General features: G+C 45.1%; 1 protein-coding gene across 3 annotated transcripts in view; it reads left to right on the forward strand.

Moving 5' to 3' along the window:
- Positions 1–24,121, forward strand: part of LOC146182961 (TBC1 domain family member 13) — an 82,332-nt gene that overhangs the window by 13,035 nt on the left and 45,176 nt on the right. For all 3 annotated transcript variants that reach the window (XM_084608992.1, XM_084608991.1, XM_084608993.1), the window contains exons 4-7: positions 904–965; positions 8,324–8,405; positions 13,467–13,706; positions 19,216–19,353. In XM_084608992.1, coding sequence (XP_084465118.1) covers positions 904–965; positions 8,324–8,405; positions 13,467–13,706; positions 19,216–19,353 — 522 coding nt within the window. The remainder of the gene's footprint in view (positions 1–903; positions 966–8,323; positions 8,406–13,466; positions 13,707–19,215; positions 19,354–24,121) is intronic.

Here is a 24,121-nt window from a genome sequence, read left to right on the forward strand (position 1 = left end):
GAAATGTCACCATGCTGAAAGAATGGAAACAACATGGAGCAAGGACATGCATTGGTGCCGCAGTGGCATGGCACCTTCAAAAAAAAAAAAAAGAGAAAAATTGTGATGAAGCAGCTCTCATTTTAAATGATGTACATCTATGGGCTCGACTGGTTGGTTAATATACATGTGGGCAGTAGTCTCTGCAGGATGATGGCGGTGCCTTGAAAATGAAACTATGCACCCCGACATGCTGTCGGCACACACTACCTCTCTCTTCTGCAGTGGCCACCGATTCTTTCTTCAGATTTGTTCTTTCCCTCAGTCTCAAAACACATTGAAAGCACCCAGTTTGGTAGGTGTCTCTCTCTCGCACCATTCTTAGCATAGCTGTCAACTTGACACATGGGGTCATATGTCTTTGTATGTGCATTCCCATCTGCCACTGGCAATGTGCATCTGGCCATTCCTGTGCTGCGCTAATGTGTTTTGCTAAGCTGTTTCAGCTGATAATGTGGCACCAAAATTTAAACCTCAAATCAAGGTGTGAGTCCACTCCCCACCTACATGCCTTTTGTCTGCCGGAGGCAATGTTGTGCACACGATTGCCACACAGTAGCGAGATGTGACCGTGTCAGGTGTCTGTATCCAGCACATATAGGTGCAGATGGGAGCAAGCTGTTTGTTTTCGCTGCAGAAGTTCATATTAACTAAAGCACAAGCAAAATAGTTGGCCTTGAATGCATTTTTTTTATGTTCAGTTTTTAGGGAAGCCAGTTAAATGGCCTCTCATTGTCATATCCAAGAATTAGTCTTAACAGAGTTCTTTTGTCTTAATGGGAGTCTATTGTATATTGCATGTATGTTTTGCATAGTCATTATGCGATGGCTCAGTAGCTGATTTTTTTTTTTTTTTTCTACCAGCTTCTGCTTGGCTTCCTACCATCAAACCGGTCAGAGTGGCCAGCTGTTCTTGCTAAGCAGAGGTGAGTATTGCAAATTACCGTGTACACTTGCTGCAGTATTTAGTGAATCTTTGAGACATATTTTTAAATATGAGCTCAGAATTTTGAACAGTGTGAAAATGTTTCACTGTCAAGCTTGCCTGTAATAAAATTTCTTATGACATCGCCACTGTTTCTTGTATTCTGATGCTTGCAGTAAGTGGGCTCTGCATAGCGTGTTTGATACCTTTAATGCGTGACGTGTAGTAGACATGCATCATCATTGCCCAAGTGAGATTTTTGGCACTGGTTGTTGTTTATATGCCCTGGTTTCTTTGCCAAGAAAATGCATAGAGTTTCTTACTCTTACCTAGAGGGAAAGCTGTGCTGCCATCTATGAGAGTTTGCATAGAGCTTCCTGACCAATTCAGCCACTATACGCGCCCAAAGCATCATGGGGCTGAGAGCTACCCAGTGCAGACCTACAACTTTTGCACAAAACTAATGCAAAGATAAACGTTCTACCGTAAACAATGTTCTAACATTCACTTCTGGGAATATAAATTGCAAAAAGAGAAACAGCATGTCAGTGTGAAATTTATCCAATATAAGCGATGACTCTTTCTCCTATTGGCTTAATTTTGAGCTGCACAAATACCAATATTTCGCACTTAATAGGCACACTTTGAGATGGTTTGGTTTGGTTTGTGGGGTTTAACGTCCCAAAGCGACTCGGGCTATGAGAGACTGCGTAGTGGAGGACTCCGGAAATTTCGACCTTCTGGGGTTCTTTAACATGCACTGACATCTCTCCATAAAACCCCGGCCCTCAGTCACCAGCGGCTGCGGAACAACTGACCACGGTGGCGGTCAGACCTGTGACGCAGCAGGGGGTGCTAAGAAAGTCTGGCTCCGCTGGACAGGCCGCCATTGGAAACTGACCCTGGCAACGTTTAATGCTAGAACCCTAGCTAGTGAAGCTAGCTTAGCAGTGCTGTTAGAGGAACTAGAGGGCATGAAATGGGATGTCATAGGGCTTAGTGAGGTTAGGAGGCCGAATGAGGCATATACTGTACTGAAAGATGGGCATGTACTGTGTTATCGAGGTTTACCGGTGAGGCGACAACTAGGAGTAGGTTTCCTTGTCAATAAGTATATAGCGGGTAATATAGATGAATTCTATAGTATTAATGAGAGGGTTGCAGGCATCGTAATTCGGCTTAATAAGCGGTATAAACTGAAGGTTGTACAGGCCTATGCACCTACATGTAGTTATGATGACCAGGCAGTTGAAAGCTTCTACGAAGATGTAGAATCGGCAATGCGAAAAGTAAAGACGCAGTATACTGTACTAATGGGAGATTTCAATGCCAAGGTAGGGAAAAAACAGGCAGGAGACAAGGTAGTAGGTGACTATGGCATTGGTTCTAGGAATAGCAGGGGGGAGTTACTAGTTGAGTTTGCAGAGCGCAATAACTTACGAATCATGAATACCTTCTTCAGCAAACGGAAGAACCGGAAATGGACATGGAAAAGTTCTAACGGAGAGACTAAAAATGAAATCGACTTCATAATGTGTTCAACCCCCGCCATTATGCAAGATGTAGAGGTAATCGGGAAAGTGCGATGCAGTGACCACAGGATGGTGAGGTCCCGAATTAGCCTAAATCTGAAGAAGGAACGCAACAGATTAGTAAGAAAGAAACCCATCAACGAATTAGCGGTGAGGGGGAGGGCAGAAGAGTTCAGGATCTCGCTACAGAATAGGTTTTCAGCTCTAACTGAGGATGGCGACATTACCCTAGAGGCAAGGAACAATAATTTCAGAGATATCATTACTGAGTGCGCGGTAGAAGTAGGCGGTAGGATAGTTAGAGAGGATACCGGTAAGCTGTCTAAGGAGACGAAAGATTTGATTAAGAAACGCCAGAGTATGAAAGCTTCCAATCCAACAGACCAGATCGAATTGGCCGAGATATCAAAGCTAATCAATAAGCGCAAGGTGGCTGATATTAGGAAGTATAACATGGAGAAAATTGAGCATGCTGTAAAGAACGGGGGAAGCCTTAAAGTGGTAAAGAAGAAATTGGGCATAGGCAAAAACCAAATGTATGCGATAAGGGACAAGGCGGGCAACGTCATCACTAATATGGAAAAGATAGTCAAAGTAGCCGAGGAGTTCTATACAGATCTCTACAGTAGCCAAAGTAGTCAGGACCGTAATGAGATTGGCGGTAGGGAAAAACAGTCAGACGTTCCACCAGTGACGAAGGACGAGGTCAAGAAAGCACTAGAAACTATAAAAAGGGGGAAATCAGCTGGAGAGGATCAAATAACTACAGATTTGCTGAAGGACGGGGGGGATATCGTGCTAGAAAACCTGGCCACCCTGTATACGCAGTGCCTGGTGTCATCGACTGTACCGGAACCATGGAAGAATGCAAACATTATCCTCATTCACAAGAAAGGGGACTCTAAGGACCTTAAAAATTACAGACCAATCAGCTTACTGTTTGTTACGTATAAGGTATTTACTAAGGTAATCGCTAATAGAATCAGGACAGCCTTAGACTGCAATCAAGCAAAGGATCAAGCAGGGTTTCGGAAACGGTACTCTACTATCGATCATATCCATACCATCAATCAGGTGATAGAAAAATGCTCGGAATATAACCAGCCCTTATACATAGCATTCATTGATTACGGAAAAGCATTTGACTCAGTTGAAACCTCGGCGGTGATGCAGGCATTGCGAAATCAGGGGGTAGACGAGCGATACGTGAAAGTGCTGGAAGATATATATAGCGGCTGCACAGCAACCATAGTTCTGCATAAAGAAAGTAACAAAATTCCCATAAAGAGAGGTGTTAGGCAAGGAGACACAATCTCCCCAGTACTATTCACAGCTTGTTTAGAGGAAGTATTCAGAGACTTGGAATGGGAGCAGTTAGGGATAAGGGTAGATTGAGAATACCTCAGTAATCTGCGATTTGCTGATGACATTGCCTTGCTAAGCAACTCGGGGGATGAACTGCAAATAATGATTGATGACCTAGACAGGAAAAGTAGAAAGGTAAGCTTGAAAATCAATATGCAGAAGACTAAGGTAATGTTCAACAGCCTCGGGAAGGAACAGCAGTTTACATTAGGTAGCGAAATACTGGAAGTAATAGGCGAATATGTCTACTTAGGACAGGTAGTAACCGCAGACCCGGACCACGAAAAGGAAATAACAAGAAGAATACGATTGGGATGGAGCGCATTTGGCAAGCACTCGCAGATTATGACTAGCAGCTTACCGGTATCGCTCAAGAGGAAAGTATACAACAGTTGCATCTTGCCTGTACTCACCTATGGGGCTGAAACGTGGAGGCTAACCAAGAGAGTTCTACTTAAGTTGAGGACAACCCAGAGGGCTATGGAACGAAAAATGGTAGGGGTAACATTAAGAGATAGAAAGCATGCAGAGTGGGTCAGAGAAATAACTCGTTACCGACATTCTAGTAGAAATTAAGAAGAAGAAATGGACATGGGCAGGACATGTAGTGCGAAGAGAGGATAACCGATGGTCGCTGAGGGTAACAAACTGGATTCCAAGGGAAGGAAAGCGTAGCAGGGGGCGGCAGAAAGTTAGGTGGGCGGATGAGATTAAGAAGTTCGCAGGGGTCAAGTGGATGCAGCTAGCACAGAACCGGGTTAAGTGGAGAAATATGGGAGAGGCCTTCGCCCTGCAGTGGGTATAATCAGGCTGATGATGATGATGATGATGACATCTCTCGGCACACGGGCGCCTTGCTTTTAGTCTCCATCGAAAAGCGGCAGCTGAGGCCAAAAAAAAAAAACATTTTGGAAATATTTATGGTTTTGCAATCGCTTAAAAAAATTTTTAGTGGAATTTCTGGAAACGGAAACCTTTTATTGGCGACGGCTGCTTTTGTGCGTTCGCTACCATGGCTTTTGCGGTCTGTGTACACACCTCGAGATGATGATGATGATGCAGAAAAAGAAACATTATAGTAGTAATGCCACTCCATGCACCCGAGAAAAACAGACTGTCCCGCATCAAGTAGCACACCGGCCCATGATTCTTAGCGCGCCCATGGTGGCTGAAGTGCAGCGTTGTGAGCTTTCCCTCTAGGTAGTGTAAGAAACTCTGAGAAAATGAGTGCAATTTTTTTCATTGAAATTGCTAAGCTACTTGGCATTTGGTCATGGATGAGCTTTTAAGCTGTAATTATGGGGCACTTCGCGTAGCCATTAGGGCCTCACTGCAAATAAGCTGCTTGAAAAGTGTTCGGGAGAATTATGTTACTGTGCGACTGTTATGCCTACAAGGATACTTCTTGTCTGAACACTATTACTTTTAAGCAACGTGCTGATACCACTTTCAAATGCTCTATGCTACTGTTCACAGAATTCGATCTAGAATAATTCACACCTTTGGATAATTCAAATGGGTACAGGGTTGTTTGGCTAGGTATGCTTTCAGTGCATTTAGAGCTGCTTAATTGATACCGCAGGTTGTCATGATTCAGATGTTTTATCTTGCTCTAATGTCCTTTAGACATGAAAAGTTGGCAGCTAGGTCAGCTGCTTTAGATTTGCAGTGCAGCATGAACTTAAGTTTTGCCACAGCCAATTTATTTCACTCAGACACAGTCTGAAATGGGTCCATGTTGAGGTCCGGTTGACACTGTATGCAGGGCGTACAAGCTAATATTAGCAAAGGGTTAGAAAATGAAACATTTGAGGTAGGCCAGAGAAACCACTTGTGTACAGCTGCCAGCTATCTGGCGCACCACAGGGAATTTGTTTGTTTACCAATTGACTAATTAATAATTAAGATAATTTTTCTAATTCACTAACTAGTGCCTTTGGAGAATAAATGGATTAGCAGAGTTGGAGACCACCTTCTAAAATCTCCATTCCATATATTTCTGATAAAGAAAGTCTCTTGTGTGTTGTTTTTTCAAGCTGTAAAGAAAGCCCGTGAAATACAAGAAATACCACGTGAGTGGCGCATTCGTCCGCCGCGATTCTGCTGCTCTCAACCTGAGCTTCAGTGAACGAAATCAGCTGCTTCCTTGGCTCCACGTTGCCGTGGCAGGCCGATACGTCTGCGGGGGTTCATTCGTCCGCTTCAGGCTGTCGGCGCACGTGATGTGTGCAAGTCGCAGCGAGCTCACCTTGCTGGCTGCAACCATCGCCAGCACATCAGCCTACCGCTGGGAATGGGCTGTCGAGTCACGGCCGCAGCTAATTTCATTTACTCAGACCACAATCAAGAGCATCACAATCTCTGCACACAAATTCGTTAATCAAGTGATATTTTTTTGTATTTCGCAGGCTTCCTTTAGAGCTTGGAAAAACGATACACATGAGGCTCTCTTTATCAGAAATAAATGGAATGGGGGTTTTAGAAGGTGGTCTCCAACTTTGCTACTCACATTTATTGACTAAAGGCAATAAATAAAAAAAATAATGAAATTTCATAAATAAAAAAAATTTCTTAATTACTTATTATTTAATTTCAGAATAAAAAATTGCCTGTGGTGCACTAGATGGCAGGAAGCTGCATACAAGTGATTTTTCTGGCCTATTTCAAATGTTTTATTATTTAACCCTGGGCCAAAATTTAGCTTTGACACCCGGTATAGTTAAACATATAGCTTCGTTTTTTATCTTGTTACCAGCTCGCAATGATGCGGCTATAAGGCATGCAGTAGTGAGCTTAACCCAGCTGGGCCTCCAAGGATCAGACCTCCATGACAAAGAAAAAAAGGCAGGGCTAAGCTTCGATGCTTAAAGGATAAGTTCCTAGTGATAGCTGGTTTACTACACGGTTGCTTTTACATTTACTTTTGCATTCTAAGTGTGAGAACCCTTGATCTAAGCATATAATGTCTTATCGCGATTCTTGCGTGTTGTAAATGACACAGAACAAAGCAAAGTGCACACCTTTGTACACTTTTCCCCGGTCCTTCGATTTCAGTTCTTTTAAATTATTTGCCTAAATATTGTGGCTTTACTGTGGTCGGATTAATGAAATTTGCCGTGGTATTGGATCGCCTACAAATATTTGGAAATTTTTTAATAATCAAAAACTCTCAAATATAATTCGTTAAAAGCCAGATATGAACCAAATAACAAACTTGCAGTTAATATTTAAAATTTCAAGTGTTTGCGAACGCCTACTAAAAGAAATACTATCCCTGGTGGGAGCCCTATCATCTATCATGCACAGTATTTGAGAGACGCTTAAGCTTCGCCTTTAAGAGTGTGACGTGGCAGCGTTGATGGTCCCATCAGCAGTTCTTCCTGTGGATCTTTGTGTGAGAACCCTCACTCCTCAACATGCACTTTGCTTAATCTCTTTTAATTAGTGCCTTCTGTGTTTGGTTGTAAGCTACCACAATGTGTGAGAGACCTCGCGATATAGACATAAACTCTTCTTAACAAAGCCGTAGAATGTGTCTACTGTGCCTAAGGTTGGCGTGTTTGACCCAGGGTCCATGGGTCTCAGGTTTGATTCCCATTTCACCTGCAGTAAATTTTCTTTTCATGGCAGTCAATTTACTTTACAGCATCGCTGCTCCATGTGTGACATCGAGCTTTTTCGAATAATCTAGATTTTCTCTGTATGCTGCCTCCAGCCACTGGGCACTCTGCTGAACAGGAGTCTTAGCACTATTGTGATTATAAAGCTTGGTCTCCAGGCAATACAGTGGTTGTCTTGGAAAGTGGGTCATATTTTTGCCTTTTTGTTGCAAGCAGCCACTACACCAACTTTCTGTGGTGCACTGCGGGATGCGGGACTTCTCCACTTAAGAATTGGTTTGCATGCCTATGGTGGCATTCTGAAAGTTACTTATTCAACAACTGCGGTGCAAGGAGGGGATCATTTTAATATCAAATTTCTTGATAAGCATGTTTCGAAACTGAGCACATGTGGACATCAGTTACAACGCTAGAGATGCGAAATGTTCGAGGATCGAGTTTTTGGTCCCTTTTAATAAGACTGGGGAATCTCTTGCTGCATGTCAGCTTGCTGTACGATGATTTATCTCTGGCAGCTTATGGCAGGAAAACAGCCCTGGCATCTGGCAGTCTCTGTTGTACCGCATGCAACACACAGAGAACTGTGTCAGTGGCTAGCAGCAGAGTGCACAACATCTGCAGTTTCTTTGTTGTAGAAGGAAAGGTTTAGTTCTGAAGCCTGCAACCTTCATCATGTTAGAGTAAGTACCAATTTGCTAGATGTTTCATCTATGTGCGAGCTATTTGCAACTTGTGTCATAGTGCCGTTTCAGCTGTGAATCATTTTAGTTTTTGAGGGTGTAGATCTTTTGTGCATTCCTGGGAGCAGCAGATGGTGTTCAGCGTGCTTTCTCTGCCTGCAGGTGCCTCTATGAGCAGTTCATAGACGACATGATAGTTTCCAACCAGGAGGGTGGTGCCAGCCCCACGGAACCGGATGACCATGTAAGTGGCTGCAGTTTCTTTCGTTCATGCATTTGTTAAGCATAGTTATGACAGGACCACGAGTAGCAGTAGGAAACATTGCAGAGTGGTTGAAAGCAGCCGTTCTGTTCACTGCTGTGTCTCTTGACAGGTGATTCCACTCTTGATCTCAAGTGAATACAGCTACTATTGAATCATGAATTTTCAGTTGATGTTCTGACGCCACCCTTGTGCCAAACTGTAGCAAACCAGACGAAGGTGCGCTATTCTGATAAAAATAGTGAAAATTACACCTAGCTGCTCCAAGCTCGCTGCTCTCAAATTGTGTGGAACTGGGCGCCTGTGATTCAGAGAGACATACTTAACCTTGGTTGTCGCCACTCTTCAGAAAATTTTTTTAGGTGGTACTGTAATATGTGCTTCCTTGACGTTTGTGAGACTGTATTTAAAGGGAATCTGGAATTTTCAAATCTCAAGAAATTCAGTGGTTGGAAAGAAGGGGTCAATTTTTTCTGAATTCTGTTTATAAGAAAAGCCGAAATCCCTTGGTAATATTCACCACTGGCATGCCCTCTTCGCTGCTGGGAGCAGTGGGGGCGGGATGCCAAAACTGGGGAACAGGTGGATGTGACGTCAATCTCAAAATGCCGGCCGACAAGGGCAGCCGCGCAATTTGCACACTTGCTCCGCTGCATCTTGCGCTTTGGTGATCGCTGGATCAGCACAATCTGCTGCTGGTGATGTTTGTTTTCTCCAGTTCTGTATTTCTGTGCTAAAGATTCCGCATGTTTTCAAATATTCTTCGAGGGCGACCAGCAGACAATGCGTCTGCTGGTCGCGGAGTATTGCGGAGTAGCGCGCCCCGCACTGCAACACCTTCTGACCAGTGCGTCTCTTTTGCTGAGTTGTAAAATAAACATTGTTCAATGCTAGAAAAGTATTTTCCTCGTGTCATTAAGAAACAAACATTCTTTGTGAGTGCGTGGTGCGATGGGTGGCTCCATGGCTCTCGCCACAGCACGCTCAAGCATCGTCCAAAGACAGCACTGCATGCCTCCATATGCCACGCTGGCCGCGTCTCCCACAAGCCGTACATGGATTCCTTGCACTTCTGTTAAAGGGACAGAACACTGGAATTTAAGTCTCAATTTTTTTTTCGCTGCAGTGGAAAGATTGATGTTTAAAATGTTCGATTCCATAACGGTTTTGTTAGAAACGTTGTAGAAAAATTTTACCGGAATTTTTCGATCAATGCGTGCTCCCGTTTTTATGTAGCCTGATGCTGGAAACCATGAGCAGTGACCACGATGACTACTGGTGGTCGACAAAAATGACTTAGCGAAAACAAATATAACTTTCACTCGCCAGACAGTACTCAGACATTTTTTGCTTAGAGTAACATTCTTTTCAGTTTCACACTCAATGTTGTTACGGAACAATAACGCACGCCCTCGTCGACGAAAGTTTTAGTGGCCGCTGTCATTACTTCATTCATGAAATTGCAAACACTGTGGCGCCATGTAGTGGCAAAACCTGAAAACATACCTCTCGCGGTGCGAAAGCAGGGGTGGTTTTTATTTAAGGACGCACTGGAGAGAGCACAAAATCTAATAATTATGGCAAGCATGTACAGTTACGAAAATCTGCGATATTTTGCTGACATGTAGTCACGGGGGGGGCTACACTGAAAGTGCTAGGGTTTCTCCGCTAGATAGCGCCTCGGTTGTTTTTATGCGATTTTCAATGGCAAATTAAAATTGTAAAGCCTCTTTTCTTTGATATTGTAGTGCTCAATCTGTACTATATGAGGCAAGATCTTTTCATCTCTACCATAATTTCATGACATATTTTCGCCAGTGTTCTGTCCCTTTAAAGCATCTAGAGTTCGTCTTTTCGCAGATGACTGCATAATTTACCGTAACATTATTAATGACAGTGACCGCCATTTCCTACAATCTGACCTGAACGCAGTAAGCTCATAGTGCTCATCCTGGTTAACGACTTTAAAAGTTTCTAAAACAAAACATATCTTTCACTCATCGTACAGCTTGCATTTCAACCACTTACATGCTCAATGAGAATGTTGTAGATCTAACAAACACTCACAAATACCTTGGGGTGCACCTTCAGTTTGATCTAACATGGCATCACCATATCGTCGTCACTCTAGCTGCTGCTAACCGCTCACTTGGTCTTCTTAAACATACTCTCAAGCACGCTCCTATCCATGTTAAAAAATTTGCTTATATCACTATGTCCTAAAATTGAATATGCCGCGGCTATTTTAGGGACCCTGATCAAGCCTGTGTTATCGCCAACATCGAATCCTTGCACAACCGTGCTGTGCTTTTTATATTTTCAGAGTACTCATCCTTCACAAGCGTCAGCGCATTAAAACAATGTGCTGAACTGGAAGACTTATCATGTCGTCGTAAACACGCTCGGTTAACACTTTTTCATAAGCTTTATCACCATCCACTACTGCGTAGTGATTTGTTTGTCACCTCATGTCATATTTCCATGACTTGACCATGCCTTCAAAGTTAAACGTGCAAAGTATCATTTATCATCTTATGTCAATTGATTCATTCCTCGCACTATCATTGAATGGAATAACTTTCCATCGCACATCGCTACAGAAACTAACATAAGGAAATGCCAAGAGCTACTTTGCTGTGTGTTTTTGCTGTTGCTTTTCTTTCTCTCTTTTGATGTTATTTAGCTATTATTAGTTATTATTAGTATTATTTAGTTAATATTGCTTGTTGTAATTGTTGTTGGTAATTGTATTATGTTTATTACTATTGTATCATCCCCCTTGTGATACCCTTCTTTAGAGGGCCTTTAGGGGTAACCTGAATAAAAAAGTAAATAAATCTTCATTTCATTGTGAGACAAGGGGACTTGACAGTAAGGCCATTCTATGAGTAGACCGTTTACTACACCGCTGCTCAGTCCCAAAGTGTCTGCCGTGGTGTTAATGCGAAACAATATAGGCCTAGCGAAACCAGAGAGCACCCCCCGGCTTGAGCGCCAGTCTTTCACGCTTGCTGCCAGCACCATTTCAGTGAGCTCGCAGGATCCGGCGCTGCAGGTTTAGTGAACTTGTATGATGTTATGCTGCGACTGGGACTGGACTATTTTGTGCATTGCTTTGAACAGCGCACCACGCACACTTAGCTACAAAGACGCGATGGGCTGTAGCCGCAGTATGCGTTCGTTTGTTTTTGCGCCCTTGGGCGATACTCTAAGGTTGTAGAAAGGCGCTGTGGGCTAGGATGCCTATTCCGTTTGTTGCTACAGAAACGTGATTTAGTGTGTAAAGGGCAGCTGTTAAAGCAGGCCAGCTCGTGCGCTTTTTGCACTCAGGTGTCGATTTCCGTGAAAACCACTATGGGGCAAAGACGACGGGGCAAGAAAGAAAAGGACGTCACGTGCGCTCACTAGCAACTGTTTATTGGAAGAAAAAGGACATATTTAAACCCTCGACCACGCGCATGCTCAAGGCCTAATCGCACTCAACACTGCCGGTATTCGAAATCGGCAAATGACAGGACTAAACACATATGACTAAACACTCAAACTAAAAATAAATCAACAAATCTTAGCAATAGCAGCCAGTCAGTCATAGCAAAATTAGTGTCAAGTATACGAAGCTGTCAAGTATACGAAGCAATAGCAGTCAAAACGTAAAAATAAAACAAAAAAGAACTGTAGCACCGAAGTCAGTCAATCGTAGCAAAAACAGTGTCATGTGTATTGGAAGGAAAAAGTAGCCAAAACCTAAAATGCAAAAACAAACAAAAAAGGTAAAATGAAAAGTAAAACATTACACACTACCACCTGTCAGCTAAAGACATGTCAGCTAAAAAAAATAAATGCGTGGCGAAGCAAATCATCATAAAGGCATTTCCAGAAAGCCAATTTCATTTTCCTGAAGAGCTACAGAGCTGTCACTGATACACATGCTCCCCTTCTTTTTAATCGAAAAGGCTTCAAGAATTTCTCTCGCCACTTGATCGCGACTTCTGCCTAGAATCCTGGTACTGCTAATCACACTCGAAATCTGTACAGTGGAGAGGCAAATTCGATCCTTGTCCTTCCTATGCTCCCGTGCTCTGTCTTTGATGCAACTGTAGGCCCTTCCACATGTTAGTGGGATTTCATGCACAATGCGTATGAAACAAAAGGCTTACCATGCCTCTTATTGCGCTCGGGTTTCTTATTCTGTCCAATCTATGAGCACAACCCTTCCAGATTTTTGGGTGGGGAAAGCACAACAGGAACCTCGTAATGGCTTGCTACCTTCTTCAGGTTGTGCACCACTCGGCGCATATGGGGTACCAGTTGTGGTCACCTAGTTACCATCTCGCCATTAGGCTTGCTTCTTCTTGCCTTTCATTTTTTGAAGTAGAGCCTCAGCTACACTGCAAATGACTGAATAGTCAGTCCAAGATGGGAACCAAACGACACGAGCGCTTACTTGCAGCTCATGTTTTAATTTGAAACTGTTGTGAAAATATACTTCAGAAAAGCAAGTTAAACACAGGGGAGTATGCATTTGACTGTGTATGTTTGATATGTCAACTAAAATGACCTGAGCGGGGCCAGTGTTCAAAAGGGCAAGCCAAAGTATCAAAGCAGCACACCAGGCAGGGCCTCAACAGAAGTTGGGTGAAACCTGATGCCACTAGAGCAGGGTGCAACTGAAAAAAAAAAAAGATGCCAATTGTGGTGGTATGCGGCATGTGTATTACTTTGCCGAACAATAAACAAAAAGATGACTTTTTGAAGTTTGACCATATCAAACAAGTGAGAAGCATCGAAATTCTTGAGCTTGCATTATTGTCCTGCTGGTTAGCTTTTTATTTATGTAAGCAGAAAGGCTTTAACAGCGGACTACTTACTGTCATGGAGGAATTGTGTGTGGCAGTAGTGCAGACTTGAATTGCATCCGTTGTCCGAGAGTGTGGATGGCATTTCTTGTTAGCACTCCTTTCTTTCTTCTTGCCGCTCTGATGGAGGTAGTACTGGTATTAATCCTTCTCCAACAGGAGTGTCAGCCCTGCTTTGTGTGTGCAGCCTCTGAGCATGAGCCCCAGCAGCCGGTGGCAGGCGTACTTTCGAGACAACGAGGTCCTGCTTCAGATCGACAAAGATGTGCGGCGCCTCTGCCCCGACATGTGCTTCTTCCAGCGGCCCACTGAGCATCCCTGCACCCGCATTGCGGCCGACCCGCGGGTGCAGGGGCTACGGGAGCGCGTGCAGCGCAGCATGCTGCGTGCGGCCAATGTCACCCGCTCTCGCCAGGGCATTACCAACGTGAGCTGCTCTCCTCCCTCCAGTGTATTTGCATCCCCTGGAACCTCGTGGCTAGAAATGCTTGTGTGCTTGTGAAGCGACTCAAATGAAGGTTCTGCCTTTTTTTGTTTGAGATTGCTTTTATGTAAACGTTTGAGGTCATGTGTACTGGGCTCCGCAATTCACCAACATTCAATTCAATCCACAGTGGAAGTGGCAGCAGTTTGCAACAGCCTAAAAGGAGGCGTTTTGACATCCTCCTCACCCGATGCAAAGGTCTATAGGAATAGGTGAGGTAACATTTCAGACTTATGGGCGATTCCTCTTCCCCAGGGATGCGCAAGACAAACACACACAGCAGGCCGTGGTAGAAACATCTTTATCTCACTTCAGAAAGGGTCCGTACATGGCGGTGCTGGAGGTCAGCGGGGTCGTCGTCTGGGAGGGCAGGCAGCGAGCAGCCAGCGGTTTGTCCAGGAGCGAAAAGGGCGAGGCGACGGCGTGCACCTTCCTTTATCACCCTCGCGCGGGACCGGTTATCCCAGGAACGAGTGGGGAGAGGGAAGGAGTAAAGCGGCGGCACATCGGTAGCTGCGGGAACTAGCTGGCGCGGTCCCCACAGACTACAGTGCACTGATGTTAGCGGCATAGTGAGCAGATTGACCACTACAATTTGATTGAAGGCCAACGCTAGGGGTTTTCCTTTCTCGTCATATTTCACTGAAGTTTTCACCACATGTTTTCATCATCATCATCATCAGCCTGACTATACCCACTGCAATGCGAAGGCCTCTCCCATATTTCTCCACTTAACCCGGTTCTGTGCTAGCTGCATCCACTTGACCCCCGCGAACTTCTTAATCTCATCCGCCCACCTAATTTTCTGCCGCCCCCTGCTACGCTTTCCTTCCCTTGGAATCCAGTTTGTTACCCTAAGCGACCATCGGTTATCCTCTCTTCACACTACATGTCCTGCCCATGTCCATTTCTTCTTCTTAATTTCCACTAGAATGTCAGTAACTTGAGTTATTTCTCTGACCCACTCTGCACGCTTCCTATCTCTTAATGTTACCCCTACCATTTTTCGTTCCATAGCCCTTTGGGTTGTCCTCAACTTAAGTAGAACTCTCTTGGTTAGCCTCCACGTTTCAGCCACATAGGTGAGTACAGGTAAGATGCAACTGTTGTGTACCTTCCTCTTGTGCGATACCGGTAAGCTGCTAGTCATAATCTGCGAGTGCTTGCCAAATGCGCTCCATCCCAATCTTATTCTTCTTGTTATTTCCTTTTCATGGTCCGGATCTGCGGTTACTACCTGTCCTAAGTAGACATATTCGCCTACTAGTTCCAGTGCTTCCCTACCTAACGCAAAATGTTGTTCCTTCCCGAGGCTGTGGAACGTTACCTTAGTATTCTGCATATTGATTTTCAAGCCTACCTTTCTGCTTTTCCTATCTATTTCACCAATCATTCTCTGCAGTTCATCTCCTGAGTTACTTAGCAAGGCAATGTCGTCAGCAAATCGCAGATTACTGAGGTATTCTCCATCTACACTTATCCCTAACTGCTCCCATTCCAAGTGTCTGAATACTTCCTCTAAGCAAGCTGTGAATTGTACTGGGGAGATCGTGCCTCCTTGCCTAACACCTTTCTTTATGGAAATTTTGTTACTTTATGCAGAACTATGGTTGCTGTGCAGCCACTATATATATCTTCCAGCACTTTCACCTACGGCTCGTCTACCCCCTGATTTCGCAATGCCTGCATCACCGCCGAGGTTTCAACTGAGTGAAATGCTTTTTCGTAATCAATGAATGCTATGTATAAGGGCTGGTTATATTCCGAGCATTTTTCTATCGCCTGATTGATGGTATGGATATGATCGATAGTCGAGTACAGTTTCCGAAACCCTGCTTGATCCTTTGCTTGATTGCAGTCTAAGGTTGTCCTGATTCTATTAGCGATTACCTTAGTAAATACCTTATACGTAACAGACAGTAAGCTGATTGGTCTATAATTTTTAAGGTCCTTATAGTCTCTTTTCTTATGAATGAGGATAATGTTGGCATTCTTCCATGGTTCCGGTACCGTCGATGACACCAGGCACTGCGTATACAGGGTGGCCAGTTTTTCTAGCACGATATACCCCCCGTCCTTCAGCAAATCTGTAGTTGTCTGATCCTCTCCAGCTGATTTCCCCCTTTTCATAGTTTCTAGTGCTTTCTTGACCTCGTCCTTAGTCACTGCTGGAATGTCTGACTGTATTTCCCTACCGCCAATCTCATTACGGTCCTGACTACTTTGGCTACTGTAGAGATCTGTATAGAACTGCTCAGCTACTTTGACTATCTTGTCCATATTTGTGATAACATTGCCCGCTTTGACCCTTATCGCATACATCTGGTTTTTGCCTATGCCCAATTTCTTCTTTACCACTTTAAGGCTTCACTTGTTCTTTACAGCATGCTCAATTTTCTCCATGTTATACTTCCTTATATCGACCACCTTGCGCTTATTGATTAGCTTTGATATCTCGGCCTATTTGATCTGGTCTGTTGGATTGGAAGCTATCATACTCTGGCATTTTCTAATCAAATCTTTCGTCTCCTTAGACAGCTTACCGGTATCCTCTCTAACTATCCTACCTCCTACTTCTACCGTGCACTCAGTAATGATATCTCTGAAATTATTGTTCCTTGCTTCTAGGGTAATGTTGCTATCCTCGGTTAGAGCTGAATACCTATTCTGTAGTGAGATCCTGAACTCTTCTGCCCTCCCCCTCACCGCTAATTCATTGATGGGTTTCTTTCTTACTAATGTGTTGCATTCCTTCTTCAGATTTAGGCTAATTCGGGACCTCACCATCCTGTGGTCACTGCATCGCACTTTCCCGATTACCTCTACATCTTGCATAATGGCGGGGGTTGAACACATTATGAAGTCGATTTCATTTTTAGTCTCCCCATTAGGACTTTTCCATGTCCTTTTTCGGTTGTTCCGTTTGCTGAAGAAGGTATTCATGATTCGTAAGTTATTGCGCTCTGCAAACTCAACTAGTAACTCCCCCCTGCTATTCCTAGAACCAATGCCATAGTCACCTACTACCTTGTCTCCTGCCTGTTTTTTCCCTACCTTGGCATTGAAATCTCCCATTAGTACAGTATACTGCGTCTTTACTTTTCGCATTGCCGATTCTACATCTTCGTAGAAGCTTTCAACTGCCTGGTCATCATAACTACATGTAGGTGCATAGGCCTGTACAACCTGCCATTTATATCACTTATTAGGCCTAATTACGATGTCTGCCACCCTCTCGTTAATACTATAGAATTCATCTATATTACCCGCTATATACTTATTGACAAGGAAACCTACTCCTAGTTGTCGCCTCTCTGGTAAACCTCGATAACATGCCCATCCTTCTGTACAGTATATGCCTCATTCGGCCTCCTAGCCTCACTAAGCCCTATGACATCCCATTTCATACCTTCTAGTTCCTGTAAGAGCACTGCTAAACTAGCTTCACTAGCTAGGGTTATAGCATTCAATGTTGCCAGGGTCAGTTTCCAATGGCGGCCTGTCCAGCGGAGCCAGGCTTTCTTAGCACCCCCTGCTGCGTCACAGGTCTGACCGCCGCCGTGGTCAGTTGTTCTGCAGCCGCTGGTGACTGAGGGCCGGGGTTTTGTGGAGCTTATCATGAGAGGTTGCGGCCAATTACTGCACCAGGGTAGCCAACTCCTGTTCTGGTGAGGGAGTGCGTTGCCGGAGGTGTTCACCGGCATCAGGTCGCACCGCAAACCTGTTTATGAAATTCCATCGATACGTTGATTTTTTATTATTTTTTTTTAATCCGGTGGAGAATTGCGCGGCACCGGGATTTGAGCACCGGTCCTCTTGCATGCGAGGCGGATGTTCTACCGCTACGCCACCGCTGCCGCACCACATGTTTTATGTTTTTCTAAGTTTTCTAGTTCTTTAGGCCAAATTTCGCAAGGGGGGGGGGAGGTGGCAGTGTTTTTGTTGCTGCACTAATTAAGGTTTCACCATTTTTGGTTTCAATCAGGGAGGTTTCTGTGGGCAACATTGCATGTGCGGCATCACAAAACACATGGCCGTTGATATTTGCTCTGGTTTTTCTTAAGATCAAAATTTTGAGCTTGCTTTTGGTCACTTTAGACATGTAATGAGCAAAGTTTTTGCTAATAGTCTCCAGCTGCCTCTTGAGTTATCGTAGAACATTTCTTCCTGATCTGCCTTTCCAGTTTTATATAGTTCCTTAGTCAGTTTCTTTTCCACTGCATTATTTCAGTTTTTACCTTCTGTGTTTTGTACCTTCATTTAAAGCATTTTATTCTCCGTCCATGTGTCTTTTCCTGTCATTATGAGTCAACACTTCTTCAGTATAGTTTAAATACCTTAGCTTCCCACCTGTTATCACCCAGTTTCCTCAGGTGTTCTTAATACAATATTTTACTCTGAGCTTGCCGTGCTTCGAGATATGCCCAGCCCATATCCCCCTGCACCGCCTTGTTTGTGGTTTTGCTATGGGCAATTAGTGTTAATCTTCTGACTGCTCCCTGATTTATTTCTTATCTTGACTTTACAGGCACAAAACCGCATTCTCGAAAGTAAGCCCTGTCATCACTGTTCCTTTCCAAATACTCCTCAGTACCTCTTGCCTATTGTACTAGGGCCTTCTGTTTCATAATCTTGGCATCTTTTTGCCTTTGTTCCCTAACAGTCTGTTTGTGTTTTTCCATGTATGTCAGTTCTTTATTTATCCATGCACTGAGGTATTTGTATTCCATCACTTTAGGTATTTCATGGCCTTATATTGTAAGCACCTGATCTGTTGAACCATTAAAAATAAGTAGACCTGTCTTAATTGCTCCTAGAACTGAAGCCTAGAGTGCCTCCTTTATCTCTACAAAAATTAACCAGAGATTGCATATCTTCCTGGCTGCCTGCTAACAGTACAATATCATTCGTATGCATTAAACCAGAGAGCCCCTTCTTTATGACTTTTCCACCTAGTCTGTGCAGCAGATTAAAACGTAGATTCCTTTCTGGTAGCCTTCTTTCCATATTTATAAATCAAGCATGAAACAGCAGTGGGTATAGAGGATAACCTTGTCGTTTTAGTCCTTCGCATACCTTGACAGTTGTCATACTTCGTATCCTTTTCCTTGTAAATTCAACTTCCGCGTGCACTACTGGTCCTCAGGTACCTTGGCTACCCATGCAACGGGCACAGTCACGCTGTCCTTGCTGATGCCATGGCTGATGCTAGCTCATGGTGAAAGGCGTCACTTACTGCGACGTCTTGCCCCTTTTGTTCTCACTTGGCAGTTCAGCGAGCACAATGCATGATGAGCATGGCTAGCTTTGCATGTGACAAGACTAAGATCATCATGGGTGATCTTCCTAAAGCAGGCATGCTGGCTGGCCACTCAGGGTCTATTTGTCACTCTGTGTACATAAACTCTGATCGGTGGGTTATGTTGACTGTGATGTGCGTAAACGTTTGCAGATATCAGCCTGTGTACGGGCACGGCCCCTGCACGAACCCCTGGAGCAGTTGGGTGAAGGGCAGGAGGCCCACTGGGAGGTGGTGGAGCGCATTCTTTTTCTCTATGCAAAGCTGAACCCTGGACTGGGATATGTTCAGGTGAGTGCTGCCCCTTAGGTCCTTATGCGGAACAGCATCAGTTTGTGGCCACAGAGGCCACGTACAGGGTCATTCGCTCTTGGTGCTTCAATGCACCATTGCATTCGGCCTGACGGCTCAGTCATGCTAAGGGGCAAATCGTGTGAAGCACTGCTTCCAGGTCTCTGCGCTTATGTTACTTTGATATGCTACCGTCTCGGATGCAATGACACTTCGAAGGCAGTGGCCAATTCAGAGTGGACGACTCTGTACCATAGAGTGGTGCGGAGGTTGATAATAAGCTTTATTAGCGGTGCACATTTGTGCTGGGAACTTGGTTGCATACACTGCTCTTGCGAAGTTGTGTGTTTTTTGTGCACAAGGAACACCACAATGGCTCCTGGTTTCAGCTTCTAGCCTCATGGCTACATGAGCAAACCTCCTCTAGTGTGCAGCTCTACTTAAAGTGGTATCAGAAGCCACCGGCAGATGGCACAGTTACAGCCACAGATTGATCTTTTCTTTTTTTGTTCCAATATGGTCTAAAGTAGGGGTTCTCAAAGTGGGTTCCTTCGAACCCAGGGATTCCACAGGCTGCCTTTGTGGGTTCTGCGAGCTCCCACTGGACAATCCCTTCAGTCTGAATTTTGAGGCCTGAATATGAGTGAGAAGCATGCATTTAATAAAAGGCTTATGGCAAAATCAAGAAAAGAAAATGCTTACAGAACTGAAAGAAAAAAAGACAAAAAATGGTGGGTTTATGCACAAGCAGCATCGCATGATTGTAACAGGAAGGGGTGTTCGTGGCATATATTGTTGGGGCTGTTGGGGCTCCTTGAGGCAAAAGAGTTTCAGAACTCCGAGTCTAAGGAGTTAAACAGACCAAATTTTGTGACCTACTAGGAAAGCACTTTAATCAGATGAAATTGGGCCCCGCCAGGGTGGTGCAGTGGCTACGGTGGTCCGCTGCTGTTCCCAAGGATGTGGGACCGAATCCCGGCCTCGGCGGCCGCTTTTCGATGGAGGCGAAAAGCAAGGCGCTGTGCGATGTGTGGGCACGTTAAATAACCCCAAGTGGTCGAAATTCCCGGAGTCCTCCATTACGGCATCTCTCATAGCCCGAGTCTCTTCGGGACGTTAAACCCTACAAACCAAACCAAACCCGGGGAAATTGCCTTAAAAAGTTAAATTTTTTCTTTTTCATGTTTTCTTGTATCTGCCTGTACAGTAAAACCTCGTTAATCCCGATCGCAAGGGACTGCCAAAAATGTCCGAGTTAACCGAATTCCGGATGATCAAATTTGCCATGAAACCAAAACAAAAAAAAAATGTACTGGGCATACACATACCTTTATTTCATGAAAAACTGCATTATTTTTGTTTGTTTCTTTATCGGAATTTGTGCTATAACAATTTTTTTTCAGTCCCATCAAGTTGTGGTACGCACACTCATTGTCGCATGATCCGATGCAAAATTCCCCCAGTACAGCGAGAGCCTTGGCGGTCTCTTGCACAGTGCGACATCGCGGCGGCGGCTACTCATGACTTTCATCGCCGGAACCATTTCAGTCTTCATCAAGAACTTCTGATGACATGTCATTGGTCAGCATGCCAGCGACGCCAACATCGTCGTCGCTTTACTGGAGTGACTATCGTTGAGCAGTCGCAACAGGCCCCAAACACAGTCGAATAGAGCAGTGGGTGCTTATTTTCATGATTCGCACGTTGTCACCATTGCATCACAAGCAATCGGGACAAAGAAATCAGGCGTGCAGTCAGTGCAGCCACGGGACAGCAGTTGCAGTCATTTAACAGGAAAATACAAACATTCTTGCTGCCCTGATGATGATGATGATGATGATGATTCTCCCTTTGAAGCGCGTGGTCACCGGCGTCACCTAGCCACTGCTCACGATCCGTTATCATCGTCACCACATTTTGTGCCCTTCAGCTTTTTATTTTTGCCGCTGTTTTTCGTTTTTACCGAGTAGCGCGCAGACCGACATCGCCTTTTGTAGGTTTCCTGTTGCCTGCACGCTGTGGATGCACATCCATGCTGTATTGTACGGTAACGTCGGTTGGTAGCCCTCATCCTCTGAGTTCTCTGAGTTAATAGATGTCCGGGCAAATGCCTCTGTGATAATGAGCATCTGTCGCCATTGAACTAAACACAGCCTTGCCGGGACCGCACAGCAAGTCCGAGCTAACCGAATTTTCGAGTTAGTGAAATCCGGATAAACAATGTTTTACTGTATTACCGTATAAACCTTATAAATCAAGTGGGAATATAGGTTGACCCCCTTATCGTGAGTTGAAAAAAAGAAAAAATAAATAAAACAAGAAAAAAAGTGGACTGCTGTATCCCTACATCACCTGAGCTACGACCTCACTCCAAACTTTCAGCAGCATCGTTGGAAGACTACTCTTTGCTGCTCACCAACTTCCACAGCGTGTTATCTAGTTCCATCAAGCATGTTGCTTACGCTGCATTTCTTGAAAGGTTACATGTGAACAGCTGCTAATCTTGTCCACTGCACCGCACGCTCTTTTCTGAAATGCCGAACTGTCACAGAGAGCGGCCATGTTGACGCTTGCTTCGGCGAACATTTTTCTGGAACGCCACTGTAAATTGCCTCCACATGCCGTTATTCATTGCTAAACAGGCATTTTATACTCTCATAGGTCGAACGAAAGTGTGCACGCGAAGATAAATGCACTTGGGACAGAAAAAAAAAAATTCCAGGAACTGCAGGATGTCGATACGGCTTTGGCTGTCTGTTCACAAGAAGGCCCACCACTTGTTGCCAGAGTGTGCCTCAAATTCTGCTAAAGACTACTACAGTCAAACCTCGATATAATGAACACGCATATTACAAATTATTGAATATATCGAACTTTTCTGAAATTATTTTGTCAAACACGTGTATTTTTAACTTCCCATAGTGAACGCGGTTCGGCATAAAACGGATACAGTCGAGCCCACTTATAACGGCCCCACTTAAGACGAATTTTCGCTTATAATAAACGAGACCGGAGCGACCGCCAAAATATACATTACTTTAATGGCACAAGATCGCACGTATAACGAACGTCCATGAGCGCTGCCGATCGGTTACAGCGAACGGACGGCGTAAACCCGGCGCCCCGATACGAGATAACGATGGGCTCCCATCCCTTTTGGTCTGTTTTCGCAATCCTCCTCGCAAGCGAGCTACCCTTTGCTCGCCGATGCGCGCTGCCTACGAGTGTCGGCGCGTGGTGTGGCCTCCAAGGCCACGCTGCCGCCCCTCTTCGCAACTCCGCTCCCCTCTCCTCTCACCATTCCCTCGTCTTCGCCTGTCTCTTCGAAGTTTTGTCGTTTCATTTCCTGGCTGTTCCATTGAGCGGCCGTGCCAGGGGCGCGGGGCACCAGGAGGCAGGCCCCTCCATACGCTAGCGGTTGTACTGTTTGCACGGGCGGACTGAATGCGCAGCGGCGCGCACGGCGGTGACGGTTCGTGGCCTCCGAGATTTGCGGAGGTAATCTCGGAGGCCATGGGCGGTTGAAAGCAACTACGGTAGGAGCCAACAGGTGGCAGCACTGACGCTCAGGGATGCCTCTCATTGGTCTCCCCGCTGCATACCATGCCCCGCTGTGTGTCCGTTCCGTTCCATTCCTTAGGCACTTCCTCGCTTGCCTCGTGTGATTGTCGCACGTGCGCACGTGCTCCGTCAGTTGCGGCGCTTTGTTGTCATTTTCGTGTGTGTGGTGTGAGCGCTTCGTCTGTCGGGCCTGAGTCGTATAATTCGGGATGGCGGGCGGGAATTGCCTGCCTCCAGCGGTCACGAAACGAAAAGCGCTGGACATGGCAACGAAGCGAGCAGTTGTGACGGAACTGTCTCAAGGTGCTAAAAATTGCGAGCTGGTGAAGAAGTACAACGTGTCGAAATCAACCATCTCGACAATTCTGAAGAATAAGGAAAAGATCGCCAGCTCCGACGCCAACACGGCGAAGAGAAAGCGTCTGCGGAAGGCCACCTATGCGGACGTAGAGGATGCGCTGCTGAAGTGGTTCGTCGACGCACGGGCTCGCAACATTCCGATAAGTGGACCAATGATGCTGGGCAAAGCCAAAGACTTTGCATTCCTACTAGATTTTCCCGACTTCTGCCCAGGCAATGGCTGGCTACATCGGTTCAAAGTGCGGCATGGGATTGTTTTTAAATCGATTGTCGGTGAGGCGCGTTCGGTAAGTGACCAGGACGTTGCCAATTGGCTTGCAACAAACTGAGCCATTATTGCAAGCTACGCGGAGCAGGATATGTATAACGCAGATGAAACTGCATTATTTTATCAGATGCTTCCAGACAAGACGCACTCCATGAAAGGGGAGTCATGCGCTGGCGGTAAACACTGTAAAGTGCGCGTTACAGTTCTTCTGTGCACTAATATGAATGGCAGCGACCGGCGCATGCCGTTTGTAATCGGAAAATCCAAGAAGCCACGTTGCTTTCGGAACCATGTACCCGTGCGCTACAGGCACAATACTAAGTCCTGGATGACACGGGATTTATTCGCAGAGTGGCTGGGCGAGTTTGACCGCGACATGCAGAGGCAAAGCAGGCGCGTGCTGCTGTTGCTCGACAATTGCTCAGCGCACCACGTGCAAACGTCTCTGACGGCAGTGACTGTACTTTTCCTGCCGCCCAATACCACTTCCAAAGTGCAGCCTCTTGATTTGGGCATAATACGCTCCTTTAAGGCATCGTATAGGCGCCGCATTGTGCAGCGCTTGCTCATCGCCGTTGA

This window comes from Amblyomma maculatum, chromosome 7 (assembly GCF_055883805.1).
Source record: "Amblyomma maculatum isolate TAMU_Amacu chromosome 7, ASM5588380v1, whole genome shotgun sequence".
Taxonomy (NCBI): Eukaryota; Metazoa; Arthropoda; class Arachnida; order Ixodida; family Ixodidae; genus Amblyomma; species Amblyomma maculatum.